The 11,245-nt window shown below is 59.3% G+C and overlaps 1 protein-coding gene across 4 annotated transcripts in view; it reads right to left on the reverse strand.

Annotated features, from left to right (window-relative positions):
- The window catches only part of PKN3 (protein kinase N3), a 23,084-nt gene extending 14,657 nt beyond the window's left edge, over positions 1-8,427 (reverse strand). The window contains exons 1-16 of one of the 4 annotated variants that reach the window (XM_036329443.1): positions 8,000-8,427; positions 5,899-6,130; positions 5,611-5,756; positions 4,996-5,107; positions 4,789-4,916; positions 4,387-4,570; positions 2,792-2,938; positions 2,600-2,709; positions 2,368-2,511; positions 1,916-1,991; positions 1,663-1,831; positions 1,336-1,438; positions 1,161-1,228; positions 837-900; positions 613-704; positions 51-227 (exon numbers count right to left, since the gene is read on the reverse strand). In XM_036329443.1, the coding sequence (XP_036185336.1) occupies positions 51-227; positions 613-704; positions 837-900; positions 1,161-1,228; positions 1,336-1,438; positions 1,663-1,831; positions 1,916-1,991; positions 2,368-2,511; positions 2,600-2,709; positions 2,792-2,938; positions 4,387-4,570; positions 4,789-4,916; positions 4,996-5,107; positions 5,611-5,756; positions 5,899-6,130; positions 8,000-8,023 (1,976 nt within the window). In that variant the 5' untranslated portion in view covers positions 8,024-8,427. Of the gene's footprint in view, positions 1-50; positions 228-612; positions 705-836; positions 901-1,160; positions 1,229-1,335; positions 1,439-1,662; positions 1,832-1,915; positions 1,992-2,367; positions 2,512-2,599; positions 2,710-2,791; positions 2,939-4,386; positions 4,571-4,788; positions 4,917-4,995; positions 5,108-5,610; positions 5,757-5,898; positions 6,131-6,920; positions 7,659-7,999 lie in introns of those variants that run through there. The other 3 variants (XM_036329440.1, XM_036329439.1, XM_036329441.1) reach the window with 3 other exon arrangements.
- Between the last annotated feature and the right edge of the window lie 2,818 nt (positions 8,428-11,245).

The raw sequence follows: 11,245 nt of genomic DNA on the forward strand, positions 1-11,245 counted from the left end.
AACCAGGGCCGGCTTGTTGGAAGAGGCAGACGAGAGGAATGGAAACCCACCGCGCCTGGGGCTCAGGGAAAACATCCTCGTGGATCTGCATCATGAGGTCGCCGCCCGGCGCAAACTCAGTCACGAAGCAGGCGTGGCTGGAGGTCTGGAAGCAGGCCAGGAGGGACAGCAGGAAGGGATGCCCCGTGCGGCCCACAGCCTCCAGGATCCGCTTCTCGCAGTACAGGCTGCAGGAGAGGGCGTGGCTTTCAGAGGGAAGGAAAACCTCCACTGGCTGTGCCCTGCCACCCACAGGACACCCCAGCTCACTGTGCCTCAAAGTGCCGGGCAGCTACGCAGAGTGACGGTTTCTATGTATCAGGAACTCACGTGGGTCATTTAACCTGCACAACCACCACTGTCCCATTTTACAGATGAGGAAACTGCGGTGCAGAGGGACCTGCCCAAGGGCCCATCATTAACTGCAGGTGCTAAAAAATGAACCCAGGCCTGGCTGGCCCGAGTCACGACTTCAAAGCCCCAGGAGCGTTCGGCTGCCTTCTGGTGCCAATAGCCCAGGCCAGCCATCCGGGGCCCGCTGCAGGCCAGATGCCCGGTGGCATCACCACACACCTCTCTATCTCGTCCCGGCTCAGCACCTCCTGCTTCTTCAGCGCTTTGATGGCGTAGTATTTCCCCGTCCCCTTGAACTGCACCAGGAGAACCTGGGGACCAGAGAAAGGCTGGGCTCCAGGTGGGCAGTACCGGGAGCCTTTACTTCCCCCAACTACTACCTAACGATCACAGCGTCCTCCTAGCTAATGCGCCGAGGGCTGCCCACCCGGCACTGCACCCACCTTCCCGAAGTGTCCCCGACCCAGCACAGCCAAGCAGCGGAAGTCCTGAAGCCGTGGGGGTTTCCTGGAAGAGAGCGGGCACAGAAGCCCCCTGGGCCAAGGCTGGGCCTCCACCAACCCTTCATGCCAATCCTGGCCTGGCCCCACCTCTGGGGCTGGCGGGACGGGGGCTCAGGACAGCCGTTGCCTGGAGTCCGGCATACAGCTGGGCTCAATAATGTTGGTTCAGAGTGAGAACCTCAGCGAGCCAGTGAATGCGCCCAGGAGCCGCGGGGTGAGGACTGAGTGGACAATGTCTCAAACAAGGTGAACCTGACGAGGTACCTGGTCGCGGAGGCTGGTGGAGATGACCCCAGTCGAGTCCTGGGCTCCATGTGGGGGCGTTTGGTGCGCTGTGAGGGAGGGCAGAGGGCTCAGGGCAGAGCAGGGCTTCCTTCCTCCCTCCCTGCAGCTCCGCCACCCCCAGCCCAGCACCCCCAGGGCTACCAGCCCCCCTCACCGGCGTCTCCTCGAGGGCTGGCTCCTGGGGCAGGTAAAGGCGCGGGGGCTTGGGTGGGGGCCTCATCTCTTCTCCCAAGGGGGTCTTCTTGGGTGGGAAACTACTGTGGGGAGGGGGCAGACACATGGTGGGGCACAGGCAGACAGAACAGCCGGGGGATGGACACACAGCCATGCCGAGAGAGAGAGAGAGAGAGAGAGAGAGAGAGAGAGAGAGAGAGAGAGGCAGAGTGTGAGCAACAGGGACAGAAAGACAGACACTGACAGCACCTGGAGAGGCGGGCACCGCAGAGAAGCCGGGAGTCTGGGGGGTGAGGTGGCTTCTCACCTGGGCGAGGCAGGGCTGGTGGCCCCCCGAGGAGTGGCAGGGGTCCGGGGACACGCTTTGGGAGGGCTGATCGTGCTTGGGGAGCTGCAGGGGGGCAGCAGGTTCATGACCAAGCGCCCCCAGGCTGCCATGCTGAGGTTCATCTGGGAAGCCCTCAGGAAGTCCTGACCTGCGGCAAAAGGGAGGTTCAGTCCCGGGGCCCCCTGACGCCCCTGCCCTCTTCCCCACGTGCACAGCCCTCTCCTGTCCCTACCCCTGCGTTTAGAGAAAATGCGTTTCTGCCTCTGCAGCCGGGGCCTCCTCTCAATGACAGGGTCACAGAAGGTTACCTGTGGGGTCACAGAAGGTTACCTGAAGACCAGTCCCCTCCCACCCCACCTGCCATGGGCACCTCCCCAGCCCCCAGGATCCCAGCCTGAGCCCCCAGTGACAACGATGCAAGAGCCAGATGGGCTCAGAGAGACGGAATCAACATCCTCATTGGTACCAGTGGGGAAACTGAGGCCCAGAGAAGACAGGCACTTGTCTAGAGTCACCCATGAAGCAGGGCAGTCAGGACAAGGACACAGGCCTCTGGACTCCGTGTGGGCCTCGGAGACGGCCTGGGAACCTATTCTTGGAGACTTTCTCCCTCTGGGCCTCAATGTCCACTCCTCCAAGGGAGCCAGGAACCCACGTGATCAGAAGGCAGGGGTCAGTGGGCACCTGGGCAAAGAGCAGCCCCTGGGGCACCAGGCTGAGGGTGAGCTGGTGACACGCATTGTCCAGGAAGTCCTCCAGCCGCAGGAAGGCCACGCCGCACAGCTGTCGCCAGTCCCGCCAGTGCACCCCGACCTCCAGCTCTCGGGCCTGTATTGGAAAGGCCGGGTTGAAGATGGGGCTGGCCTTCCAGCCGGTGGCCCAAAGTCACCCCTGGCCTCACAAAAGCCGGCCTCACCCGCTCCAGGGGGATGACAAAGGTCTGGTCCCAGGACTGCTGGGCTACTGGCCCCCAGCCCGTCTGGCCCACGATGCGATTGTCCACCTTTAGCACGGCCAGCACCTCACCTGCAGGGCCAGAACCAGGGCTCAGGGAAGGCCACGAGTGGGGGTTGCTGCCCCCCATAGCTCCCTGCAGCCCCTTACTCACTGGCCAGCTCGCCTGTGCCACGCTGCTGCCTGGCTCTGCCCCGAAGCCAGCCCTGGGAGGGGCTCCTGGCCAGCGCAGTCACCGGGGACCGGCCGGGCACAGCTGTCAGCAGCTGCTCACAGCCCAGGAGGTGGACCTGCAGTGTCCCTGTAGGGAGGGGGGGGGGCGAGGGGGAGGAAGCATGGTCAGGTGCCATCCTCCCACTGCCACCCCCAGTGGACCCCTGGACCCCTGGAACACTACCTTCTTGTAGAGATGGTTGAACCCAGAGCCTGCCAACATTAGGCCTTGGCAGCCATCTGCCACCCTCCAGGCAGACCAGCTGGCCCTCCCTCCTGAGCACCGTCCATGTGTTGGGGGCAGCAGGGACCCACAGCCAGAGGAGTGACCCTCAGACCTCAGCCAAGCCACATGGAGCCACGGTGCATGATGACATGCTACCCAGGGCTCAGGGCCTGGGGAGCAGCGTGACAGAGACCAGAGTTTGGCGAGCAGGAAGCCTGGCTGCCTATCCTATCCCCCCTCCTCCTTGGGCCTCAGTTTCCCCATCTGTACAGAGGAAAGGAGTCTCAGCTCTGCCCCACCTCCCACGAGGGGTACAAAGAGTGTTTTGCCAACCAAGTGGATTCGTTTTTAGGGTCACTGGACTTTTGTCCCTCAAAGAGGAAGCAGTAGGGCTCGAGTAGTTTTTGAGGAAATAAACTGGGCCAAAGAGCACCATTTAAGGAGTCCAGGCCTGGGGGTTACACCCCAAAGGACCTTAGACGAGGGCAGTGGCCTGGGGAGGAACTAAGGTGTTTAGCCAGGAGACAGGTTTACGTGGCCTCGATAGCCCACTTCTAGGCCTTTTAACAAGTCATTTCCCCTGCCTTCCCCAGATCATCCATTTGGCCAAATCTCACAAGCCGGGTAAGGCCAAGCTCAGACACCACCATCTCCTCCAGGGATCATTCTCGATTCTCTGAGGCCGGGTGGGGGGGCCCATCCGGCCGCTGCACCTCCCCTTCTCCGCTCTGCTCACAACGGGATGTGGCCTGTGTACCCTCGAACCAGCTCTGAGCAGGAAGGCGCTGGGCTCTCTAGTTGGTGCTATCTCCCAGGTGGGAAGCTCAGGGCTTCCAAAGTCTGCATCTGAGATTACTTACTGATTGCAATTCAGCTGCCACTATCAGGAGACAGATCCAACTTGGGATAAGAACGAACTCTGTAATAGCCCAAGCTGCCCAGGACTGGGTACCGAGGCCTCCGGGGCTGAGAGCTCCCTAACACTGGCGCTTTCAACGTTACTATGGTTACTCATTTAAATAATAGCTTCACTGACAGAGTGCTAACAGTGCCCAAAGAGTGCTTAGCACTTCACAGGCAACAAACAAGGCACTGAATTTTCACAGCAACCCCATGAAGTAGGTGCTGTTATCGTCCCCATTTCACAGATGGATAAACTGAGGTTGGGAGAAAGGATGTCAGTTGTCCAAGGGCTCCCAGCTAGGGGGTGGTGGAGCCAGGACTGGAACCCTTCTCCAGAGTTCTTCCCCGCTGTATCTCAGTCCTTTCTGGAAGGGAACGAGCTCTGACGTGGGAGGGGCTCCTGCTACCTGTCATGGCGATGGGCTTTACAAGCATCCCTGAAGGCTGAGGGTTCCCAGACACAGCAGTCCGCAGCTCCCGGGCCACTCTGCCACGCAGAGGGTGGGCAGGAGGCAGTCCCTCCAGCAGCTGCTCCAAGGCCAGCCGCAGGAGGTCCAGCTTCTGGGAGGACTCCTGGAGCTGGGCCTGAGCCTGCAGAGGGGACACAGGCCCATGGGATAAGGGGTGTGGGGGCACCGGCTCAGGCCACCTGTAGACACCCCCTCTGAGGTCTAGACAGAATAAGCCTCCTGGTTCCTCACTGCCACCCCCCATGGCCAGTCCATGGTGCCTCCCGTCGCTGCAGAGGGGGGATGGGAACAAGGAGAGCCTCAGAGAGGAGCGGGAACAGGAGGGGACGGCGGCCTGACCTCGGCCAGCGCCTTGCGGTCTTGCAGTCGCCGGCTGCCCAGCAGCTTCACCACGTTCTTGGCCCCCTCGGCCACAGCAGCCTCAATGCGCAGCCGGTGCCGCAGCTCCTCCGCCAGCAGTTCAGGACCTGGGAGGAGGGGGTCAGCCCTCAGGCCCACGCCCTGCTCTGCCCTGCCCATCCCGCTTCACGAGGTGTGGGGCCTCACCTGGCTCCGGGGACCCACTGGCCTCCAGGCTGCTGATCTTCATCCGAAGCAGGGCCACCTTCAGCTGGCTGTCCCGCAGCATCTGCTGAGCAGCCGCCAGGAGCTTCCTCCCCTGTGGGGTCGTGACATGTGCTAGCCCAGAGCCACTCTGGTCAGACCAGGGCCTGGAGCTAAGCCTCCCCCATTCACCAGGCTCGAAGCCAAGCCTCCCACAGTAGGCCAGATAAAGAACCAAGCCTCCCTTGTTAGATGAGGTCCGGGGCAGCGCCTCCCCCATCAGACCAGATAAGGGCTGAGGTCAAGCCTCCTCCTGCATATCAGGCCTGAGCTGCCCCATCACCCTGGGGGCTGGCACTGGGGCTGGGTCTCCCCTATTAGACGGGAACTTCCGTGTTTGCCTTCTCTGTTAGACGAGGGGTTGGAGCCATGCCTTCCCCACCAAGCTGGGATTTGGGACGCTGCCTTCCTTCGCCATCAGACTAAGGGTTAGGACTGTGTCTCCCTTATTGCATCAGTGTCTGGGTAGCATGTCCCTTTCAGAATAGAGGCGGGAACAGCACCAACCCTCATAATCCAAGAGCCAAATCTCTCCCCACCAGAGCCCAGGAGCCGCACCTTGGGTGTGCCGCGGGCATATGTGTGGGTCATGTTCTCCGCCCCCTGCTTCACCTTCAGCTCCACCTGCAGCTGCCTCTGTAGCGCCTCCAGGTGCCGGGCCCTTGGCTGCTCTGCCGGAGGCCGGGGTCCCGGGGCCACAGGTTCTGTGTGCACAACACGGAGGGCCCATAAACCCCTCACCTACAGCCTAGCTCTCTCCCCCCTCCCCTCCTGGGCAGGGCCGAGGAGCTGGGTTAGTGAGCTGGCACCTCCTGTCCCCGGGGGCTGCCCAGACTCTTCACTCACCAGCTGGGGGGCCCGGCAGCAGGATGCGGGCGTGCAGCTCCTGCAGCTCCCCGTGCAGCTGCTCCAGGCGGCGGTTGGAGGTCCGGAGGAGCTGCTGCACGTGGCCCAGGTGGCGGCGGTCGGTGGCCACCCGCCGCAGGTTCTCCACACCCTCCTTGATTTTTAGCTCCTTCTGGATGGCCCGGCGGATCGCCTCTTTCTCGTCCTCTGGGGGCCGCTGGCCCGGCCCAGGCTGTGGGACGGCAGAAGAGCCGGCCTCAGCTCAGCACGCACCGCGGGGGCGGGAGGCACGGGTGGCACCCAGGACCCACACACAGGGTGTGGGCAGCGTCTCTGACTGCAGAGGAGTCGTCCTGAGCCGGGTGGAAACCCCACGGCTATCTGTCCAGCCCACGCTCCTGTCCTCTGCACTTGTGAGGAGGGTGAGGGGAAAACTGTTCCCGTGTGCGTGTGCTCCGGGGGCCAGGGTCTGTGAGGGCTTGGCGTACGTTAATTTGTTAATGTCAGTCCTGACAACAACCCCGTGAGGTGGGTGCAGTTGTGTCCCCCGTCGTGTCGGTGAGAAAACGGAGGCACAGAGAGAGGGTGAGTAACCTGCCAAGGTCACACCACAGAGCGGACACCACCACCCCTCGTGCCCCGGCCCCTCTCTGCCAGCCTCGCTTCCCAGGCTGCTGCTCTAAAGCTGGGGTTCAGGCTAAGATCTGGGCCAGAAAAGAGGCGAGGGATTTATTCAAGGTTAGAGGGCAGCTGGAGGCCTGAGTGGGGCCGGGACTGTTCCCTTGAGGCCTCAGGTGGCGAAGCAGAAGCGCACAGCAGGGCTAGGAAGGCCTCCCGGGACCGTCTCCTGGGCCGAGCTCCCGGGAGAAAGCAGAAGGCTTTCTTACAACTTCACCCCAGGCTGGAGGGAGGAAGAGGCAAACCTTCCCAGAGCCCATTTCAAACCAGCGGCGCCAAAGCCGACCTCAGCCCAGGGTCACCCATGACCCCTCCCAGGGGCTCCTGCAGGGCCTCCACCTTACCTCTCCGCTCGCCATCTCCCGAGCCCAGTGGAAGGGTGGCCACCCCAGCCTCAGGGACCCCACCCCCAGCCCAGGCCTGGGGCCCGGCGGGCCAGGCCGGCCGAGGGCAGGGGTGGGGCTCAGGAAATCCTTTGCCGGCTCTAGGCTCTAGACTGGAGGCGCAGGCCAGAGCCAAGGGCTGGAGCAAACAAAGCTCCCATGGAACTGGGGGCCCGGCCACCGGGGTCCTGAGTCACCCGGCTCCACTGCTGGGCGGAGGTTCACAGGAAATAGGAAAATGTGTACAAGTCGCTGCTGGAACAGGCGGAGGGAGCTCCGCAGGAAGGAGGGTGGGAGGGGGTGCGGGGGAGACGCAGCCCTGAGGTTGCCACAGCATCGGGGTGGAGGCCACCCCGCTCTTGAGCGTGGCCCAGACTCCTGTCTGCTCGGGGCCGGACGCCTGCCCTGTGCACACACACCTCCCCGTTGGCGCTTCACGGGAACATCACCCCGCCTCCCCAATAGCAGATCTGCACGCAGCCTTGGCTCCTGTGCCCACTGCACCTAGTGCCGCTATGGCTGTGGCTGTGGCAGGAACCCGGCCCCTCCCCTCAGGGCTGGACCCCTGTGTACTCGAAGGTTCCCGCCCAGGCACAAGGCTGGGCCCCTCTTGTGCTCTGGGAGGGCCCCCCCACCCCAAGTGCGCCGGGACGAGCCCCTCCCGGGCCCCTGGCCCAGAGCGCACGAATTCTTCCCCCCCAGGGCCGCTCCCCGGGGAGCCCGCACGGACCTCCCTGTACTTTCCTGGAAGAACCGATTTAGGACCCTGGGGCCACCCTTGTGGCTCTGACCGAGGGCTCAGAGTGCTCCTAGGCTGGCCGGGCGGGGGTTCCGAGTCCCTCGGGGTGATTTGGGGACTCTCCCAGGGGGCACGAACGCCTTACCCCCCCGGTGCCGTTATGCCCTGAGAAGGGGACGGGGTGGGAGGGCCCGCGGCAGGGGCAGCAAAGGGACGCGGGGCGGAGCTGGGGACACCGCCGGAGGCTCCCCCCGCCCCCCTCGGCGGGCGTCCGCACCCGGCCTCTCCCGGAGCCGTTCACCTGCCGCAGCGCCGCCTCCTCCATGGCGCGCTCCGGCCGCGCGGCCTCTTCTCACCGGTCGGGCTTGGGTCGGGCTCCGGAAGCCCCGGCCCCTCCGCCGAGACTTTCAAAACTTGAAGCTTCCCGGGAAGCGGCGCCGGAGCGGCGGGAGCGGGCGCCCCCTCCCGAGGTCCGCGGGCCTCCGGGACCTGGACTCAGCGCCGCCACTCGGCCGCGCCAGGTCGGCTCTCGGGGCTCCACTCGCGAACCCGAGGCCACGGCGCCGCCCCCGGCTCCGAGGTTCCGTGGGATTTCTCTTCTCGGGGACACTGACCCGCGTCCTGGGACAGGAGGGCAGGAAGGGGCATTGCCGGCTGGAGTCCTCGGGTCGCTCCGCCGCGTGCTCGGAGGGGCGGGTCCGAGCGCAGTCAGCGCCGCCTGCTGACCGCGGGCGCTATCGGTGTGGGCGCTACCGGTGTGGGCGGTCCACTGCGGGCGGGTCAGCCCCCCCCCCCAACCCCGCCACGACCAGGCTCCGCCCCTCAACGGCTTCCTCTCCGAGGTCGTCGGAAGGGCTAATCCCAAACCGGTGGCCCCCACGTCTTAAGACTGAACAGAGTGACGCCTCACCCAGGTGATGCCGAAGCCCATCTCAGGGGACAGCATCGAACGTCCCTCGTGCCTCCACTTGGCCCACCTGGAGCTCTGGTTCAGCAGCCATTGCCCACCTCTGTCCTGAGAGGCCCGTCTACAGACACACGGACACCCTGCGGACTGCCGCTGGCCGCACTGGACATGGCTGGCCTGTGGAGGGAATCCAGGTGCCTTATTGCCTAGCCTCTAGCCACTTCCTGGGATCCTGTCCTCACCTGCACCTTGTGCCAAAGGAGCCACATCCCAGAAGTGTCAAATATTGAAATAGTGCAATCGGCAAGCCAGGGACAACCCTGGGTTATTGCCCTGCAATGGGACATCAACCGAGGAGCACCACCAACTGCAAAGGCAACTTGGTTCAGTGGGGGACAAGCCTGCTTTTCACAATCAGAGGCATGTCGGGACGTCTCCCTTACTGATATTGAGGGCGACGCTAACACGAAAGAGGCTGTTATCAAGCTGCCCGGAGGTTAATGTAATTAACCGTAATTTGGAAGGGAAGTCAGGACTACCAGCTTCTGACTGCAGGTTGTAGGCTAGTGGGAAGACCATGAATTGAACTAGCAAAACTATGGTCTAACTCCCAGCCTGAGGACCACTCATTCACTTCTGCAGCCAGAAAGCTGACCTATGTCAAAGAACTGGCATTTATTTTCCAAATTTTCTTTGAACTGTTCCACTGCTTGTCACCAAGGGAAAGTAGACTCCATCCTTTTCAGTGAGCCCCAGGCTGGTCAAACCTACAGGGAAGGAAACCTGACGGGAGTCTGAGCGGACAGCTAGCTGTACTGTCTGTGTGACAGTGATGGGAATTCATGAAGTTTTCATTCTTAGCAAAATTGAAGTTTACATTCAACATCCATCATATTGTTAACTACATTACTATCAACCTGAAAGGAACCTAAATTCCTAGCAGGGTACGTAGGAAACATTTTTCCCTTTCTATACTCTTTCAGTATGAGAAACATCAATCCATCTACATTTAGATTCGCCTCCCTCGGGTAGGATCTGAGTACACAATGTCACCAACTGATCAAGCCAGCACACACCCTCCTTTGAAAAGTCCTCTCTGTTCTTATTCTAATCACAAAACTTGTCTTTTCCTTCAGACCTGTTAAAAAGTAAATTTGTAAGCCAATAAGCAGTCAGATATTCAAAAGGAAATGGTCACTGCTAGGGTGGATAGACTTCAAAATAAGATGTCCTCTTTGTTTTTAAAGGATGTGCTTCTTTTTCTAAAATATATTTTTATAGACTTCAGAGAGGAAGAGGGAGAAATAGCAATGATGAAAGGATCATGGATTGATAGCCTCCTGCACACCCACCACCAGGGACCGAGCCCAAAACTGGGAATGTAAACATGACCTCCTGGTTCACTGGTCGAGGAGCAACACTAGCTAGGCAAGATGTCCTCTTTAAACAATTGTAGACTACTCCTGAAGATCTTGACTCAATCTTCAGGAAATCCTGAGTCTCCTTTACCCTTTACAACAGAATTCCATTCTTGTAAATAGCCAAAAAATAATCATAGAATGTAACAAACAAAGGCAGAAAAAACATGTTTCTGGGACCAAGAGAAACCATGAAGCCATTGTGCCATAAAGTAGAATGATAGATTGCCAGATTAATTCGGAAACACAACTGTCCAGGAATCCTCTAAATACCCAAAAGGTCATACCTTTTATAGCCGAACAGCTAGCCCAAGAAAAGCAAATTTGTCAGCTCAACAGGACATCCAAGTACTCTGTGGACCAATTAAACTCTGCATTTTAGAGCCAGGGTTGGGTGAAATAGTGAGGGCCTGTTTACGTAGGTCAGGGAATAATCTTCTAGAAACCAGGGCATCATTGGAGAAACCAAGGTTAACCTTAACTGGAGGGATGCTCTAAAATAGAACCTCAAGGTTTTGAAATTAATGTAAAGACACATTACAAGCTACTAGCCTCTATGCTCCAATTCATTAGTTAAGTTCCCCTCCTAAACTGAGCATATCAATTTAGGGAGAAACTAAACAGCTTTGAAATGTCCTTGTACCAAAGAAGCTTTGAGCCATCCATCTAGCACTTTCCAATATATACTTGCCTAAGGGCCAATCCAAGAACTCTCTGCTATTGGGCACAAAGCACACACTACTCTGTAGCCGTTTTCCAGTACCCTAATGTTGCCAGTTTACTCACAGCCTAACACTATACAAGATTTGCAGGCATAGGGGAATCTCAATAGGAAGAAGTTACCTTTAGTGACTTTATTTAATTCACAAAATGTTATCATGTGACCTATAACCTAGCCATACCACAATCTCACCAGTACATAAAAACCAGTTTTGGTGAGGTGTAACTGTAAAAAACCACAGGCTTCCTTGATGTGTATTAATTAAAGTGACTTCCCCCACCCCTCAGGTACTTGCTATATTCCAATTAAGTCCTTTTTCTGTGTCTTATACATACCTTTTTGTGTAGCTGTTGCCTGTGCTCTACTTACTGCTTAACTATTTAACATTTTCCCCACTTCCTGTCACTATGAACACAAATAAGACAAAAAACTTGCTTATCATCTAAGTCCAAATGCAAGAAACATTTCTCTACAAAACAAGGAGAATGACCCCAGTCAAAA

The sequence above is a fragment of the Myotis myotis genome, unplaced genomic scaffold (assembly GCF_014108235.1).
Source record: "Myotis myotis isolate mMyoMyo1 unplaced genomic scaffold, mMyoMyo1.p scaffold_m19_p_12, whole genome shotgun sequence".
Lineage (NCBI taxonomy): Eukaryota > Metazoa > Chordata > Mammalia > Chiroptera > Vespertilionidae > Myotis > Myotis myotis.